Below are 20,071 nucleotides of genomic sequence, written 5' to 3' on the forward strand. Positions count from 1 at the left end.
TTTGTTTTTTCTTGATCATTGATCCCTGTTAAATAAATACAAAAAAGTGATGATATGTGAGTGATGGAGGCACGCTAGGTCAGGGACATATTCTGACACATGGAGAATGGCCTGACACATGTTTGCAGAAGCGGATCATTTGTGAAAGTGATGGTTTTAATGCATGAGTCGCAATCTCATTTCTAACTGTCAGCGAGTACCGGAGCATAAAAAAGGGTTTGCTGCAGGGCCAGAAGTAGGTCCCAAAGTTTCATTCATTCCTCCTTTCCCGTGGTCAGGATCGGATTGAGAGATGTGCTTCTTTCCACATCTGTCACTTTTTTCATTTACAATTGATGTATACTGGTAATAAAATCTGAAGACACAAGGAGCTCAATTAGAAAGTTAAAGGAACAGGGCAGCCAAAACGTCTGCATGGTTTCCACCACGGCAATTTGAGTCTTCTTATAGTTAACTTGATGGGGTTTCTTTTTTTTTTTTTATGTGACTTCCACTTTTTACATACTGTTCTATATTTTCATGATGGTATGCCATGGATAGATGTGCAAAATCTCCAGTTAATCCGGTCAGAACAGGGTTTTTGGACTTTACGGCTCATTCACACCACATCCAGATCATGTTCAGACCAGACCAGATTGTCTCCGGACCCAAAATGCATCCTAATGTATCCCTATGCTATTTCTGGTCTCTGTGTTCACACCAGCGCAGTCCATTCCAGACCAGACCAGAAAAATACTGCGTGTCTCATTTTGTCTGGTCTGGAACTGAGGGCAGATTCCCACCATTTTCCGGGCCATATCTGGTCTGGAAAATGGTGTGAACCTGCCCTTAGAGTGTTTTTGCTTCTTGCATGAGGCCCACAACCTGCTGAGCAGTTTGCCCCAGGCATGTTAAACAGCAAAAAAGTCAACCAGTCCAGCAAAGCACTTTCAAAATTCAAAACCAATAAACCTATTTACAAACTATAATTTGTAATCTGTTGTATTTATTTTTTTCAAAAGTTTTCAAACGGTTTAATACCAATTTAATAATTTCTATAAAATCATTTTAATTATATATAGTTCCTACTGGTTGCTACCATGATACAGTATTTGCTATGTGTGCTGGGCTTTCTAGTAAAAAAAAGTCCAGCACTAGCTCTTCATTTGCACAGTTTCTGCAGGTTAAAACCATCCAGATAGGCACCATCTATACTAGGAAAGGAGGAGTATGTCTTCCCTCTGATTAATCCCCCAATATCCTGCTATACAGGTCACAACACAGGATATTTGAGACCAATAGTTAGGCGGCTTTGTTGCTGCCAGCAAGTGGCAAATATATGTAAAAAATAAAAAACTTTCATTCCAAATTGCAATGTTTTTTTCTCCAGGTCTGAAACCAATGTCTGTGTTGCTCAAAGCAACCAATAAGCTTTGCCGCTTCATCGGTATGGATTTCACTTATGTGTCCCAGAAGCCACTATTGTTATGCAAGCCTCACAACCCTCAGAACATTGTGACCGTACAATTATGTAGACCCCCCAAGTAATACAAAGACGGTTATTCTTCATGCAGTGAAATCTTCAGTTATTATTTTCTTACCTAAAGCATGATGTGAACAAATAATAAAACGAGGGTAATCTGCCATCCCCCTAGAAGCTTGTTTCTTTATTACAAGTTCACGCCCGCCTTGAATGGTCTCGCTGGAGGATAAACAGTGAATGCTAAATTGTTACAGCTATTCTTGCAGAAACATTTACAGCCGGGGAACACTATGAGGAGCACTGCCAGACAAACAGCTTACACATACACCCCTTGAAGGGGATGCGGTATTGTTCGAGATCTCCTATTCAGCTCATGTTGGAAATATCCGGTCTAGTGGCATAATCCAATATTGGGCTCAGCGGGTAACATTTATAAATCTCAAGCAGGCTAAAAACAGGGCAGTTTCTCTTGTTTACTAAAACTATGCAAATGTACACATTTTTGTATCTAGCAGATTATGAAATAGTTACCAACTGAATATTATTCACATGCAAAAAAATGATGCACACTTTGGGGGGGGGGGGAAAAAAGCCATGCATAGAAACTGCCCGTAACAAGCTGTCCCCCAACGTCTGCCTTGGCATTTTTTCTTCCATTGGCAAAGAAAGCTGCAGAATTTAAATTGATTGATTCTTAGGTAGAACTTGCCCAGGGATCAGTGGGGGATTTTAATTGAAACAGAATTGGATACATTTGCACACGTTACCTGGATGTTTCACTAATTAACGAAGCTCTCTGTGTCTTGCGTTCCAGTCTGCAGCACCCCACCTGTCAACATGAAAGTGCAACCGGTAAATAAGACGGCTTTATTAGTGACCTGGAACCAGCCTGACATTATCTACCACCCTCCCATCATGAATTACATGGTGTCCTACAGCTGGGCCAAGAATGATGAGGAGAAGGAGAAGACATATACAAAGGACAGCGACAAAGAACTGGTAAGGGCTCCAGATTTTTTTTAAAACTGCCACTAATTAAGGCTGTTTGACAAGTCCATAGGAAACAGGTATTTTTCTCCAACTTTTTTTAATCTGCTAGTCATGTTGTCATATTTTAATTACATCAGACTTTAATAAAAAAATGGGTTGCTAGGGGGCAGGGTTTAAAGACCCTTTAAAGGACTTGGTAGGGAAGTCTTTGGCTTGAAAGGCACTCTATAGTCCTGGTGCTCAGCGTATGGCCTTTTAGTACTTTTTGGGCAGCCCTCAGGTCTGTGCCTAGCCTCTAACTTCGGGCCAATGAAACAAAAATATTTATTAGACTTGTTTCTGCTAATTTTATGGTTTGGTGCATCTCTTTCACACCTTTTTGTTTTTCTGTGTTGGCTAATCCCCTTTTGTCTTTTTATGTATCTTTTTTTGTGACCTCTTATAATGGTAGTAGGTGTGGCAATAACAATAAATAAAGGGGCTTTAGGAACCACAGATGTGGAGCATTGGTTTGTAGAGGGACAGTTAGGATGATGGTCTCATCCCCAATCACTCACTGTTTTCTACCTCATTGTCCAACATCTTGTCTGCATTTTCTGGCCATCTCCTGTAGTATGCCTGCAGTCTGTATTCTGTAGTATTACATACACTGCATATTGCATACCTTTTGGTAATTTCAGGGTCCACATTGGAGGCCCCTACAACTTCCAAGTTGACCACTGTTGCTCTACTGCAGGGGTGGGAACCTCTGGCCCTCCAGCTGTGGTGAAACTACGAACCCCATGGTGTATCTGACTCTGGGAGTCTTACAATGCCTCATGGGATTTGTAGTTTCACCACAGCTGGAGGGCTGGAGGTTCCCCACCCCTGCTATTTGAGTGCCCTTAGTCATTGGGTGACGGTCTTCCAATTTGGGAGTTTTATGGAATTACCATTGGCCAAGGCTCATGGTTGAGAATCGTGATTGGAAAACCTTGCCCTGTTAACCTTGAGAAATCACTGCACCCCCTTAGAAAGGGAGTGCCTCTTGTCTGTGTAATCTCGTATCACTTTAGCTTTGTTTTACAGTCCACCTATATATTAACCACAGGGCTTCTGTTCGTTCTTGGAGCTTGCCACCTTGTGGCTGCAAGTGGTTAATAACTGGAAAAAAAAACCTATGGTCTGAACATAATGAATACATAAAAATATGCCTTCACATTAGAGCTCTTAAATCTGGTTGTGAAAATGTAGGCCAGCAAGTAAAAAATGGGACGATGACCTCAAACATTACATTCAGGTAGATTTTACAATAACCACACAGAGCGAATACTTACTCGAAAAATAGACACAATGGTTTTCCTTTTTAAAAGCTTTGACCAGTTAAAGAAAAACATGACATAGCAGAATTGCTTTCAAATGCAAATATAATTTCACTTCTGCACACTATTTTAAGATTTCCCCACTTCAGCATTCTCTACACCAGTTTTACCCTTGCAAGGAATCAAAGTGAGGCTTGCAGGTTTCGTAGCCATTCATTTAATGTTAATCTGGAGAGGCCAGTAATATAATGAAATCTGTAATTGTGTATGTACATGAAAAATGCCAGCCGGCACAATACCGTTTCTAATGACTTCCTACTTTTTTTAGATTTTATTTCTGAGTGTGCCATCCTCTGGCCTGCTCCATAAGTTATAGAATAACACTCCCAGATAAAGATTACTTCCCTTCATTTCCATTTATATTCTCTCTGCCCCCACTAGACATTGTTAACTGGGTCACGTACAGAGGTGCTCTGGTTCACAAAACTGAGGAGGAATCGGCTGAAAGGCACAGAAGGTTACGATGTTCCCGTACCTTTTCCTTTGTCAGAATTAGATAGACTCGGGAGACGTCAAAGGGGAACAATAATTAATTAGTAAAAGCAACCTGACCAGAGTTTCACCTTATCAATTAAAACATATTACAGAGAGTCCTAATGTGTTGTAGTGAGCACATTTTATGTTGCACAACTTGCCACAAAAGAGACCTGTGACTTCTCATTGCTGAACCCTTTATGAAGAAGCTAGATTCCTGGCTGATATGCTGATTCTCTGGTTTCCACACATTTAGTCACTGGCTCAGAGCAAGTATGCAGATCAGGAAAGATTGAAAAAGGTTGTATTGAAGCAAAAAGATCAGCATGACAGCCAGCCAATAAACATCAACAGAGCATAGGTCAACATTGGAAGCTCCTGTTTCCCCTACAACTTTAAAGCGATACTTTAAAGCGTTAATAAACCTTAAAAATGCATTCAAGTACCTTTTAACTATTAACATAAATGTAGCTTATTTCATTTTAAATTTCGGTAATTTTTCCTTAATATAGTAAATAAAACCCCCAGTGGTGACCACCAATACCACCAAAAGAAAGCTCTATCTGTCCCCAAAAAAGGGTATAAAATTCATTTCAGTACAGCGCTGCATGACGGAATAAATGTCAGTTAAAGTACCGCAGCGCTGAATACTGAAAAATGGCCTGGATGGGAAGGGGGTTTAACACCGCGGATGTCAACTGGTTAAGATGTATCTCCTGTGTTTAGTGTCACTTTAATGTACTGATTTTAAAAGGTAGATCCATTTTTCAGGTATGTGTAATGAAGTAAGGCAGAACACAGTATTCACAGACATGGGCCAGGACACCTTTTAGCAGATAACATTTTGTACATAAAAAGAATACCCTTTGCCACACCTCCAGTCATGCAGACCACCAAGAACTTGTGTTGTGTAAGTACAGTGAGTAAGGACAGTGGGACAAGCAGGGTATGAGATTTCATGGATGTTCCTTAAATAGTGTGCATAATATGCCTCCAGTGGTGTTGTGGTTGCAAGAAGTGACATTTGGCAGCTCTAGAAAAGCATATCTAGATGTAGATCATAAAGGAAAGGACCTTTTTAATCACAGCACATTACAAAGTAGCCTGTGAGGAAACATTTATATGCTATATCAAATTAACAAAAGTTGAGTTTTCCTTAATGTTTGCCCTTTAGGAGCGAACCGGTATTTTCTAACATCTAAGCACGAGCTCTATGTAACTTCAAGAATGGTTGAAAATCTCAACAGTCATAATGTTGTTAGTTTAATGGTTATGGGGTACTCTAGAACTTTAATGAAGCTGAGCTCTGTGGTTTGACAGCAGAGTCACTATAACAACTTTGTGGGGTGGGCTTGGCTTACATATATGGCCAGTGGTATAGCTGCTGAGGTATGGTCTGGGGTTCAAATTTTGGACTGGGACCCTCTCATGCTAAGCAACTACTCCCTCACACAATATTTCTTGTGAACTTCCCATAATGCTGGATGCAGAGCTGCCCGGGGATATTACAAGCCAGTCTGTATCTTGTGTCCTCTACACTTAGTGAGGTGATCTGATATTATTGGGGACATAGAGAAGTGTCCCTCTTCAGCTCTGTTGACCCAACTAGAACTCTCTGTATTAGAAGTGTGGGGCCTGGGAGGTGGAATAGGAACCTACCCAACTGCCCTCAAAGCAGGGTCTCAGTCACAGTTGTGACTGCTGTGACCCCATTTCTTATGCCACTGTGTTTCAAACTTTCAGTAGCTCATTATTATATACCGATATGCATTTCTTTTATGCCTATTATGAACTCTTCTTTACAATTGAATAAAACACAGAGACTGATAACTCCTGCTGGTTTTAAGTGAAGCATCAATACTTTTTCTCCGGCAACAAAGGACATTTCATTGTTCTGCTTGAAGAGTAAATTGAGGAAGCGAGGGGTGTGCGCTATTCTCATTATTTATGTGGGATAGTTACGATAGCGCCTTTGGCTCGGGCATGTAGCACGGACACTTCATCGGTTTTATTGCTCAATAAAAAAATAGGCATAAAAGCCAGAGAGACAAACAAGTAAAAAATACATAGATTCCAACGGATCTATCATTTATTGGCCACATAAATATTTTCCGACAGTTCTTTGTGAAGGCGAGCATTATTGAGCCCTGTAAATTGCTTTTTTAATGACATCCATGACCGTTTTAAATTAATACCTTGTAGTGTATTTAGGGACTTGGAGGTTTTTGGGCAAGTGTTTTTACGGGGTGTGATGTGAATATATAAATATGAAAGTGCACGGTGTGATCAGGAATTTTCCCAGCTGCTGGTGTTATGCTTCACGAAGGAACTTGCCGCTCTCGAAAACACTGACTGTCAATGCTTTTTCTCGCTCTCGTCAACAGAAAGCCATCATCAACCACGTGTCCCCTGACATTCTCTACCTGTTCAGAGTGCAAGCAGTGTGTCGCAACGACATGCGCAGTGACTTCAGCCAAACAATGCTTTTCCAAGGTAAGAGCTGTATGTTTCTGGTACCAAATAAACTGAAAAATGTTCAGCGCTCTCAAAGAATAAGATGTATGTATGTTTCTGGGGATCTTTTATGTGTAATTCTACATGATAATAAACAGTAGTGGAGATTACCATTAGGCCTTGTTCACACCGAAAGCGTGTGCGTTCCAGAGCGGTAGCTGCTGGAACCCACCGCGATCGCTAAGAAACTTCTCCCTGTGTTTTGGGGCGTGAGGGGGCATGGCTGTGCATTGAATTCAATGGCACCGCTTCCACTCCCCCCCACCCCTCGCCCACAGTGCGATAGAGACGCCATGCCCTCTCCCACCCCATAACGCGCGGAGAAGTTTCTTAGCGATCACAGTGCGTTCCAGCAGCTACTGCTCTGGAACGCACACTCTTTCGGTGGGAACAAGCCCTCAGTGGGACAGGGGTATTAGAATTACAGCTTATACCATTTTATATAGCGTTCTATAAAATTTTATACTTGTTGGTATGTATATGGCATAGGATTTCCTATATCTTTGAATCCTCATGTTTTCTGATAATTTGCCTTTATAATTCAAGGATAGCTGAATTTTCATTGCAAAGCCTCTAGCCGCCATTGCCGCTGCAGCCTGATCAAAAACCGTAATGGGACTCTACGTTAATTGAAGAGATCAGTGTGTTTTCCCCACCGTGGCCTGCAGTCTCTTTACTTTATAGCCTGCAGTGCAGCTGTAGAAGCTCCACCAGTCCACTAGAGGGAGCTCTTGGGAGATAGGCTCCTCATTCAAGAAGATATGTTGTCCGCACTCCATTCTGCTTCGGAATGTCCTTTTTATTCGTATTCCTTTTGCATGACATGTGAATGCAACTTTCCGGAGCCTCACAGGACCCCTTCGTCAGGCAAAAAGGCTTCTCATTCAGTCGAATGCAGAGCCCATGTCCCAAGTGCTCCCTTTACTAACAGCTGGAGTCAACGTCACAGCCAGAGCAGGATGTAAATAGAAGTTGAGAGGCTGCAAGCCATTTTTATTTATGTTTTGTACATCTTGCAGGCGACAGCAATAATTAATGGATCTGCACTTAAAGCCAACCTAAGCCCTGACTACACAACATTGTTTGCTAAAGCATTGTGCATCATAAACAATTGCTGTGTTGTGTTTATTCTTCTTCTAAAATGCTGCAGTCACTTTTTTGCATCTCTGAGCTTCTGATATCCTAAGGCCTCTTTCAGCCTCTTCCTGTCTATATGCACTCCAGCATCCGCTCTGGACCAGCTTCCTGATGGTAGCAACTGTGGTTCATGCCTGCACAATGTGTGTTAGCATGGCTTCTTGTAATCTGCATCAGTGGCAGGGTGACAACACAGGAGCACATTTGGGAGACCCCTTTCAACCTATAAGAGGAGGTTTGAAAGCTGCATATTCAAAAAGATTGAAAATCTTTTTGAAATTACATTAATATAGCAAAGCATAGTGATTGGGGGTGTACCTACTTTGTAGTATAAACAAAAAAAATACCCAGCAAGCTTACCAGCTTGCCTGAAAAAAAAAAACTAAACAAATGACACTGTCTAACTACTGGGGTTACAAACGGGGATTTTAGTTGCACCACTTTTGCAAAATACGTGGAAGCCACACTGACTCGTCAAGGCCCCTTTGTGTAGTGTGGTCTTACCTCTAATCTATGAGAGCCTCTATCCTGGAGCATATATAGCAATAGATGAATTGGGTGCAGGTACACCAGGAGGTAGCCCAACCTCCTGAAAGCTCATTTATTGTATAGTTATCCTTTAAAAACAAACTCCGCAAAGCAGGTAATTCCATTCCTGCTCATGGAAAGAATTTGCTTCTTCTTATACAGTACCAATGTTTATTATCGACGGCCCTAAACAACTCCAAGTCAGTTTCATTTATTTTCTCCTTTGCAGTAACGGCAGTGACTTTCGAAATCTAAGAAATAAGCTGTCAGGCATCAAATAGGCGCCCTGCATTTTGTAATTAAGATATGCAAAAATAAATTAACTTTGTGTTTGACAACGTGAGAACGGTTAGTGGCAAAGCATGGGATTGGCAGCCGTCTGCAGCAGAAATGACAGGTCTGGCATTGTTACTCAAAAATACTAAATTAAGCAAATATTTACTAGCTACTTTGTAGAGTGGAAAAAAGTTGATGTTTTCATGGATGGTAAACCTGAAAATTAATCTGGATAGACGTTGCCTGCTGACAGCCCCTACAGAGGAGTAATGGAGCGGTAGCTGCTGAACTTGCAAGTCTTCACATACAATCCTAAATCAATCTGTTAAGCTTAATTAGTGCATCTGTTGTTGGCTCTGGAGAGGTCCGGAGCTATAGAACGTTACTTACCCCAAGCACTAGAACATTCTTTACCGGTGACCCAACCACAGTAGAGAACACCAATGAAGCTAAGCTTCTAAGGGCCTTCATTAATCTAAGAAGCCTTCATAGAGATGTCTTATGAATCCACACCTCCCAGTGTTCTGTAGTGCATTTCAGTGCTTAAAGTTTTAGGCAAAAGCACATCTTTGGATAACCAAAGTAACCAATAACCAATCTCAAAGCAACCTTAACCCTGCACCTACTTGCCTTAAATCATCACAACCCATTGTTTGCATACTTGACCCTGGAAACTGCTGTTGAAATATATCTAAAGCCCAAACTTTTTTTTAAAGTTTTGGATAGATTTTGGGATGGATTTAGGACCCCTGTCAGGTTTTTATAGCTGCCTGTGTCCCTGTTGTGGATATTCTTTTCCTGTATATGTCCTGGTGACCACGGACACCAGAATTGAAAGGAATTGAGACGTCAAAAAATTTCAGCTGTCACTAGGACAGGAACAGAAGGGAAATCTTCCATTAGGTTTTACTAATTAAGTATTAAAGTAATACAGTTCTTTACAAGCAGGGACCAGATATGAAGTTAATGAGCAATATAAACATGATTGGTGTGAACAAATATTCATACAGAGCTAGACATAAGATCTCAGACACTCAATGATGGAGAAAAAAGGGGTACAATGGTTGAGTCCAAAAGATGGACAATTGGAAACTGAGTAGTTGGGATGTCTTTCAATGGGACTTTGAGTGAAAAAGCCTTGCAAATATGGAAGAGCAATAGTTGCTGCTATAAATCTCAAATATCTGTTCAGCCTATTTTCTAGGCTAATTGATAAAGGTGACGGTCTTTGCTGACATAGGCATGCACCCAGGTCCCTGGGACAGTAAGTGAGGGGAAATTAAAGTTGAACTCTGGGATAAGCAGATATTGTATAAATACAAAAGTCATGTGTACTCGTACTTGAATCTTGGTGTCCTCTGTGTATGTATTCCAGATCTGTGCAGTAAGCCCATATGATACTTTGCTTCCTGTAATACAGACCAGTCAGTACTACTCCCTCTCCTTGTGCAGCTCGACTGGTCTTCTATCCGCCTCCTTCTGTAGTTTCCTGTAGTGGGTGGCCTTGCTGGGTCCCTCGCTCTGCTCTCTGCACAGGTTGTGTACAGCACAGTGATGATGTCACAACCAATTGGCAAGGCAATCAATGAGTTTGCAAAGACTTTTGGTGCACACAAATTGGATTTATATCATTTGTGGCTGTTGTGGAAAAGTGACTATTTTGAATCCGGAGTTCAGCTTTAATAATAATAACCTGAGGGAGTTTGCAACTTTTTTTATTTTTCTATTGTGTCAACAATTTAAACATAAAATATAGCTTAACTTTTGGAGGACATTGTTCTAAGAAGTTAGGTAGGCACTTTCTGTCGTGGTACTTTGGAGAGGTGAGCATGTGAGCATTGCATATGTTTATATTTTCATGTACTGATTGTGTTTTTCTTTCATTTTCAGCAAATACAACCCGTATATTTGAAGGAACCAGGATAGTGAAAACAGGAGTGGTAAGTACACAAGATGGGGCTAAGGCCTATGCAATGTTAAGTCACTTTAAACTACCATTGCTCAGTTAAAATGGAAAGTGTATGTAAACCCAAAAATAAACAAAAATCCTGATGGCTTACCCTCTGTAAGCTTTATTTTTTATTTTGACCTGTTGATCCTGCAAGGAGGGGATTTCCTGTCCAATACTGTGACAATGCCGGCTGAGGCCGTGCTTCTGCAGGGCAGGAGCAGTGTTGTGACCTTAGAACATGGGTTGCTGGTTGGATGTGTCCTGGTACGTGAATGGAGGCTGTTGGTTAGATGTATCCTGGTACGTGAATATTGTATGGATGTCACCAGCACTCCAAGTATGACAGAATACGTCAAGATTTTAGTGAATCTTCATTTTTATTTTTGAAGTCACTTAAAGTGGAAACAAGCGCTTTCAGGGCCGCGCAGGGTCCCCTTCATCAGGCTTGAAGTGAACTGGTACGTGAATAGGGGCTGCTGGTTGGATGTGTCCTGGTACGTGAATGGGGGCTGCTGGTTGGATGTGTCCTGGTACGTGAATGGGGGCTGCTGGTTGGATGTATCCTGGTACGTGAATGGGGGCTGCTGGTTGGATGTATCCTGGTACGTGAATGGGGACTGCTGGTTGGATGTGTCCTGGTACGTGAATAGGGGCTGCTGATTGGATGTGTCATGGTACGTGAATGGGGGCTGCTGGTAGGATGTGCCTGGTACGTCAATGGGGGCTGCTGGTTGGATGTGTGCTGGTACGTGAATGGGGGCTGCTGGTAGGATGTGTCCTGGTACGTGAATGGGGGCTGCTGGTAGGATGTGTCCTGGTCCGTGAATGGGCGCTGCTGGTTGGATGTGTCCTGGTACGTGAATGGGCGCTGCTGGTTGGATGTGTCCTGGTACGTGAATGGGGGCTGTTGGTAGGATATTGGATGTGTGCTGGGACGTCAAGGGGTTCTGCGGGTTGGATGTGTCCTGGTACGTGAATGGGGGCTGCTGGTAGGATGTGTCCTGGTACGTGAATGGGCGCTGCTGGTTGGATGTGTCCTGGTACGTGAATGGGCGCTGCTGGTTGGATGTGTCCTGGTACGTGAATGGGGGCTGCTGGTAGGATGTGTCCTGGTACATGAATGGGGACTGCTGGTAGGATGTGTCCTGGTATGTGAATGGGGACTGCTGGTTGGATGTGTCCTGGTACATGAATGGGGGCTGCTGGTAGGATGTGTCCTGGTACGTGAATGGGGGCTGCTGGTTGGAAGTATCCTGGTACGTGAATGGGGCTGCTGGTAGGATGTGTCCTGGTACGTGAATGGAAACAATCTATCAAATGCCCTCAGCTTCTGTACTGCCCTCCGCTGTGATCTGCCCGCTCATAGTGGAAGGTGCAACAGAGCCAGAAGGCGCTGCACAACTTGGCTTAAAAAAATAGGACTGCCAGTTCTTTTAATGAAGTGATTATTGTGCATTCTTAGGTAAGTTTTTTTTTTTTAGTTACATTTTATCAATTTTTTTCATCACTACGGTCAAAAATGACTGTTGAGTTGACCTCATAAACTATTAGAATATTCGAACAAACATAAAATGCCCATTTTCTAATGACATTCTAACCGTGTATACCCAGCTATAGTAGCAATACCAATTCCTTGTATAGAACTCTAAGGGTTGTAACGCATATACAATTATAATGGGGTTATATTTTGAGGTTATTTTAAATGTAAATGAAGCTCACTGGATTTTTTCCTTGATTCAGCCTGAATCGTCAATGAGCTCATATTAACCAGACCTACACAAGGAACTGTATGTGTTTCAAACATCTGTATTGCCAGAAGACATCGTTATTTTTAAATCTGCTTTTCTTGAATGGCAGGTGACATTTAAAACGCCAAAAGAGGCTTGCAAGAGGTGAAAAGGAGAGGGGTCGTCTCCTACCTAGTGTATGGCTGCATATTAATAGTGAACTGCTACAGCTGCTGCTGTATTAATGTCACTCTCTGGCCTGTGATTGTAAACCCCCATAGAATGTAAATCTCCCTTGCTCCAGTCAATGGAGCTTACATCAACCATACTCTTGTGTGGTTATCTCCAGTCAGTTCCAGGCTTCTGTAATAAAGACAAAGCGCAGTCTCGTAATGGCCAATTTGACATTTTTTGGACTGCACTAAACCAAAACCTGAATGGCTGTTTAAGAATTTGCATGTCTTCACTGCGTTTTTATGCTCTTTAAATGGTTTTTGCCTAGAGCCAGCCCACTAACTAGGACATTTTATCATTAAAGTATATCTCAGGACAAAATAAAATAATGTGCAATACATGCACATGTCCTCGTGCTGTATCCATTTAAAGACCCTGCAGGTACAGGAAACTATATGTAAATCTGGCAGAAATGCACATAGCTCCTAATTTCTTGTTGTGGGATTGAATGGTGTCCGCTCTGCCCAGTTTTCTTTTGCTAAATTACTCAATCTCTCCCACTGTCCTCATCTGTACAATTTCCGGACTGGTTGTTCAGTAGTCTAAGATACGATGGGTACAGTCTGCCTACATGGAAAGTGGACACAGGACAGCTCTAATTTTCTGACAAGATCAACAGGTTTTAATGGCATCTTTAACAGACTAAAAGGAAGCAGGAGATGTTTATTGTTGGGAGTTTATATGCAATTCAAGAGCCAGCAAGACTTTTAGAATGATCTTTTGTTCAGCTAACTCCCAGCACTCAGTGTTCTAGATGCCTGGCCATTACTGCCTAGTGCTCAGTGGCTCACAGCACTGAGCAATATATGTTCCCCTCTGTTCTATGCAGTTCAAGCATGCTTATGTTTCATGGATGTCACCCGATCATGCCCCCTCACTCATCATGCAGAATGTCATGTGATCAGTAATATTCTACAACAGTAACTTTCTGTAAATAGCCTCCCAATTGAGTGACTGTACCTGAAATGGTCTTCTAAGTTTTGGTTGAAGTTGGGTAGGTTTCAGTCTGCCCCACCTATGTGCTTCTATGTCACTCAATGAGCCCCTTGAAGGACATGGCCAGCTTTATTTTGCTGTGACAAAAAGTAGCTTGGCTGTTTGGACTGGCTTAGTACCATAGTGGGAGAGTGGGGGTATTCCTACAGGGCTGGTCAATAGAATGTCTGTGAAGGTTCTCATTCATCCAGGTCATGATATATCTGTCAAGGCAACAGGGCTTGCTGTATTTTTCTTGAAGACGTTTCACTGGACATTCAACCAGCTTTCTCAATTCAAAAAATAAAATTTTTGAATTAAGAAAGCAAGTCTGATGTCCAGTGAAACGTTTTCAAGAAAAATACAGCAAGTCTAGTTGCCTTGACTTATTTTTTTACAGATATGGTCAGTAGAAGATACTCAATTGGGTCTCAAACCTTGCCCCACTGAGAAATCATTTATTCGCTAGTATTTTTTTTACTTTTACCAGCCATGGTTATACTTGGGTTTCTAGGGGATGATGGACCAGACCCTCAGTGTACAATGCACATGTTATGCATATACTAGTGACTATGAGCTCTGAAAATAAGCAAAGAAGGTAAACCTTCACTGGTCATGGAGGGATTAAGAGCTCCTTTTGAAGTCAACTACTGTTGACCTATGCTGCTATTGACTGCCTATAACCAAATATCATGTAGGGTTCAGACAGCTCTAAAATTATAAAAGGTGACATCTGGTTACTGATGAGCACAGAGCATAGTGTTACGGGATCTGATACACATTACTGGGCATGTAGACCAGTCATATGATCCCTCAGTGTCTCCAAGAATGGAATGGATTTGTGGGACCTTTCCTCTACTGGCACAGGTTTGGTGGCAACCTAGGCCCCATTCTTGCTTGTGGCGCTGTCTAAAGGCAAGCTTTACCCTGACATTAGTTTACATCACTGTAACAACATTCAGTTCATTTCCCCCGGACACAAATATTCTTATTAAGCCTTCATATGATTCCACAACAACCCCTCCTCCCCAGGTGTGAAGTTAATGTGCAAGACCGTCGTTATAATGGAGGTAGCTCAGGCCCTGTTCTTGTTAGTGGTCTTGTCTGGTGGCAGGTTCTGCTCTTGCAGTAGTTTACACCACTAAATAAATACTATTACTAAGCTTCCATATAATTCCCCGTCTCCCCAAGATTGGAATTCATGTGTGAGACCCTCCAACTGGCACGGTTGTGGTGGCAGCTCAGCCCCTGTTCTTGCTGGTGAACCCATCTGGTGGCAAGCTCTGTGCATGCAGTCATTTACACTACTGAATAACTACTATTACTAAGATAACATCCTTGATCTATCTTGTACACCAGAAAAGTAAACAGATTTACTAGCTAGTAGTCTGTTTAGTCCATCGTGCTTAATGCAGTTCAGAGCAGCCATAATAACAGGCAGCACTTTGTGTCCAAGTTTTGGTTTGGACCTTAAACTCTGTGTCCGGAGGAAATGAATTGAATGTTGTTAGGAAATCCGTATTTCCCAGCCCGTGCCAATTTTTTTTCTTCTATCGCCAGGAAGCGCTTCAGCGACCGAAGTGTTCTGAGCTGTAGATGACACAATAGTGACATCCGGTGGTCGCAAATGTAATTTAAATTTTGGTCTGTAAAAGCCAGGTTTGTTTTTGTTCAACCATAAACACAGGCAGCCATTTTATTATCTGCAGTCTTCTTTTTTTATGAGACTGAACAAAGGGCAACATACCCATAGTTTATAACCCTCTCTAACTTAAAGTGACATTAAACCCTCAGATTTTTTAACATAAAACAATACTGTAATGTGTGCCTTACTGTAATCCATGGTCGTTTCCCTTCTCTTTGCTGCTCTTCCTTTTAAATCTGTATCTGTTCTCATGCTGGGAAGAACTTCTGTTTTGCAGCAGACTGCCTTGTCTCTGGAATGGATACATGGTGTCTGTATGTAGGTTTGCAACCTAAGCCAGCACTACAGGAAGAGGCAGTCAGCTGCAAAGGGAAGTTCTCCCCAAGCATGAGAAGACATGAGGATTTAAAACTAAGAGCAGCAAAGAGATGGGAAACAACCATGGATTACACTAAGGCACACATTACAGTATTGTTTTATGTTAAAAAATCTGAGGGTTTAATGTCACTTTAAGGGACATTGTAATGCCTTAAAGAATAAAGCGCTGCTGACCAAATTTTTCATAAAATTCTTCATTTAGATTCTACTTACTTGATCATGTTCTATATTGTTCAGGGAATGTCCTAAATTAATACTAAAGGGTTAGAAGAGACTTTGTCAGGATTCTACATTGTTGAGATAAGCTAATATCTTTCACTAGAAGTTAGACTAATTTGATATATAGGTCTCATAACTTTTCATATAACTGATTTCAGCACAATAAAACACCTGGACAGCTCCACAAAGTGACATATTTGTCAGAGCCCTTGTAAAGCACATCCACCTGTTGTTAAATGACCCCTTGCCCCTTAAGTAAGCACCTTCTGTTGCCTTTACTCACCACACCACACGTTTGATAACTATTTTCTTTTATAAGCTGAAGTCAAAAAAAAATTTGGTGATGCTGGAACACACCCTCTGCTGATGCTGGAGCACCCACTAAAGGGTCCTTGCTGTCATAAATATGCTAGTACTAAGACGTTTCTCACAGCTATCAATCAGATTCAGTCCTGCCTTGGATATATGAATGTGATTGGTTATAGCGGAAGGTAAACAGCAGAGGTAGGCAAATTTCGTCCCTCCAGCTGTGGTGAAAGTACAAATCCTATCATGCATCTGCCGGTAGGAGTCATATCTGTGACAGTCAGTCTTGCAATACTTTAAGGGGATTTGTAGTTGCATCACAGCTGGAGGGCCAAAGTTTACCTACCCCTGCTATACAGCATAGGTGTCGGAAATGTACACTCATACTGACCTTCTATAGAGCTGTGTGTATATATACTGTTTGCTTGATAGTATTAAAGTCTATGTAAACCCTAACAATAAACATAACTTTTTTTTATCCCCTTTGGCCTTCAAAATATAAAATTTGAAGAATATTGTTATGTCTGTTCGATAACTGCACAAAAAAGTGTTGATCCTGCTAGAAATCCAGTTCTAAATTCTCAGTTCCCTGCTCAGTTCATGTCTGTGGAGTGCAGAGTATTTCCCCCTTATGGTATAAGTGAGAAGTGGGATGTCCTGTATTCCTATAGATTGAGCAGCCTTGGGTTATAACGCTCCTTCCCCATGGATGCAGTACAAGGGAGTGTGTTAGTGGCAGGATCACTAGGTGAAAACAAAGGGGAAGGCAGGATCACCAGGTGAAAACAAAGGGAAAGGCAGGATCACCAGGTGAAAACAAAGGGAAAGGCAGGGTCACCAGGTGAAAACAAAGGGGAAGGCAGGATCACCAGGTGAAAACAAAGGGAAAGGCAGGGTCACCAGGTGAAAACCACGGGAAAGGCAGGGTCACCAGGTGAAAACAAAGGGGAAGGCAGGATCACCAGGTGAAAACAAAGGGAAAGGCAGGGTCACCAGGTGAAAACCACGGGAAAGGCAGGGTCACCAGGTGAAAACAAAGGGGAAGGCAGGATCACCAGGTGAAAACAAAGGGAAAGGCAGGGTCACCAGGTGAAAACCACGGGAAAGGCAGGGTCACCAGGTGAAAACAAAGGGGAAGGCAGGATCACCAGGTGAAAACAAAGGGAAAGGCAGGGTCACCAGGTGAAAACCACGGGAAAGGCAGGGTCACCAGGTGAAAACAAAGGGGAAGGCAGGATCACCAGGTGAAAACAAAGGGAAAGGCAGGGTCACCAGGTGAAAACCACGGGAAAGGCAGGGTCACCAGGTGAAAACAAAGGGGAAGGCAGGATCACCAGGTGAAAACAAAGGGAAAGGCAGGGTCACCAGGTGAAAACCACGGGAAAGGCAGGGTCACCAGGTGAAAACAAAGGGGAAGGCAGGATCACCAGGTGAAAACAAAGGGAAAGGCAGGGTCACCAGGTGAAAACCACGGGAAAGGCAGGGTCACCAGGTGAAAACAAAGGGGAAGGCAGGATCACCAGGTGAAAACAAAGGGAAAGGCAGGGTCACCAGGTGAAAACCACGGGAAAGGCAGGGTCACCAGGTGAAAACAAAGGGGAAGGCAGGATCACCAGGTGAAAACAAAGGGAAAGGCAGGGTCACCAGGTGAAAACCACGGGAAAGGCAGGGTCACCAGGTGAAAACAAAGGGGAAGGCAGGATCACCAGGTGAAAACAAAGGGAAAGGCAGGGTCACCAGGTGAAAACCACGGGAAAGGCAGGGTCACCAGGTGAAAACAAAGGGGAAGGCAGGATCACCAGGTGAAAACAAAGGGAAAGGCAGGGTCACCAGGTGAAAACCACGGGAAAGGCAGGGTCACCAGGTGAAAACAAAGGGGAAGGCAGGATCACCAGGTGAAAACAAAGGGAAAGGCAGGGTCACCAGGTGAAAACCACGGGAAAGGCAGGGTCACCAGGTGAAAACAAAGGGGAAGGCAGGATCACCAGGTGAAAACAAAGGGAAAGGCAGGGTCACCAGGTGAAAACCACGGGAAAGGCAGGGTCACCAGGTGAAAACAAAGGGAAAGGCAGGGTCACCAGGTGAAAACAAAGGGAAAGGCAGGGTCACCAGGTGAAAACAAAGGGAAAGGCAGGGTCACCAGGTGAAAACAAAGGGAAAGGCAGGGTCACCAGGTGAAAACAAAGGGAAAGGCAGGGTCACCAGGTGAAAACAAAGGGAAAGGCAGGGTCACCAGGTGAAAACAAAGGGAAAGGCAGGGTCACCAGGTGAAAACAAAGGGAAAGGCAGGATCACCAGGTGAAACCAACGGGAAAGGCAGGATCACCAGGTGAAAAGACAACTAACGCAGCGTTCACATCTTAGAACTGCAATACATTGTCTTTGTTCTTGGATTTAGATGCATTTTAATAGCTTAATGAATTATTTCCTTTTTTACCTAAAATTGTCTTTTTTTTTGTATGTTCCCTGCAGAGGCATTGTTAGCATTTCTCTTACAAAGCCAACAAAAGGTCTAATTTGGTCAGAGGTGCCAAAAGTGTTTACATTGACTAAGGTCTCCTGGGCACATCTATGCATTATTGCTACCTCACTGTGTCATTGTATTTTCAGGGTCATTGAAAGTTTCCTCATGCCTGGAAACATATAGTGATTTCCAGTGCATCTGTTCATTTGTGTCATGGCAGCCAGCGTGGTAATAGCCCACTTTGGCTGAAATAACTTTAGTTTGGTAATGAGGCTCTTGGGAAGGAAGTTTGATAAGAAGTGTCTATATTATATCATGAAATGTTAGCAGTTGCTATGGTGACTTGTTTTGTTTTCAACACAGAATGAGAGTGTTTGGAAAGAGCCATTATTCTGGAAACTATATAGAAGTATGATTTCAGGTACTGTACTGACTCTTGTCTTTGATCTTTTCTCTAAAAGCCTACTGCTTCTCCTGCTTCTTCTGCTGACATGGCTCCAATCAGTTCGGGATCATCTACCTGGACTTCCTCAGGCATCCCCTTTTCCTTTGTTTCTATGGCTACCGGGATGGGTCCCTCTTCAAGTGGGAGCCAAGCTACGGTGGCCTCTGTGGTGACAAGTACTTTGCTTGCGGGCCTTGGGTTTAGTGGTGGTGGTTTGCCTTCTTTTCCTAGCACTGTGTGGCCCACTCGCCTCCCTACTTCCTCCTCTGCCAGCAAACAAGCTGCCAAGCCTGTTGTCTCTACCACTGAACCTTTGCCGTCTACAGGACCCGATAGTGACGCCTCTCCCACGAAAACCAGCGAGGGGACGGAGGAAGGGGAGAAAGACGAGAAAGGAGAGGGGGAGGAGGGCGAGCGTGAGCAGGAGGAAGAGGGTGAAAAGGACAGTGAAAAAAAGGAGAAAAGTATAGCCACACACTCTTCGGAGGCACAAAACCAAACTGAGTCCACCCCATCTACCGCCAGTGCTGATGATTTGCAGGGTGCTGGCCCAAATGAAACTTTGACTGACCCAGAGAATAAACAAAATACTTCTTTAATAGATGGCAGGGACTCAGACATACCTGCCGGGACTCAGGAGGTCCCTTTACAAACCACAGTGCCGTCCACAAAAGGTTACAATCTGGATCAAACTTCAAATGTTTCTGCGAAAGATGACAAAGACTCGGACAACAGACTCATCACTGTTTACCCAGGTTGGTGACTAGCTCTATGGTCTACGGGGCTTATCCAGTATCTCCTGTGTCCTTAATCTATTGACTTTTCTTACTGAAAGAATGTTTCCTTTGGTCAGAATTCCTGTACATAGAACTAACCTTTGATCAGAATTCCTGTACATAGAACTAACCTCACCCTTCTGTCTCTTAACATTGCTCACACCTTTTGTTTGCCCTCTTTGTGTCTTAAGTTTTATGAATCTCCTGAT

The 20,071-nt window shown here is 42.8% G+C and overlaps 1 protein-coding gene across 2 annotated transcripts in view; it reads left to right on the plus strand.

Annotated features, from left to right (window-relative positions):
* The window catches only part of PTPRG (protein tyrosine phosphatase, receptor type G), a 486,631-nt gene that overhangs the window by 353,391 nt on the left and 113,169 nt on the right, over window positions 1-20,071 (plus strand). For both annotated transcript variants that reach the window (XM_018554682.1, XM_018554674.1), the window contains exons 9-12: window positions 2,277-2,461; window positions 6,672-6,780; window positions 10,633-10,682; window positions 19,103-19,841. In XM_018554682.1, the coding sequence (XP_018410184.1) occupies window positions 2,277-2,461; window positions 6,672-6,780; window positions 10,633-10,682; window positions 19,103-19,841 (1,083 nt within the window). The remainder of the gene's footprint in view (window positions 1-2,276; window positions 2,462-6,671; window positions 6,781-10,632; window positions 10,683-19,102; window positions 19,842-20,071) is intronic.

This window comes from Nanorana parkeri, unplaced genomic scaffold (genome assembly GCF_000935625.1).
Source record: "Nanorana parkeri isolate BGI_ZX_2015 unplaced genomic scaffold, ASM93562v1 scaffold9, whole genome shotgun sequence".
Taxonomy (NCBI): domain Eukaryota; kingdom Metazoa; phylum Chordata; class Amphibia; order Anura; family Dicroglossidae; genus Nanorana; species Nanorana parkeri.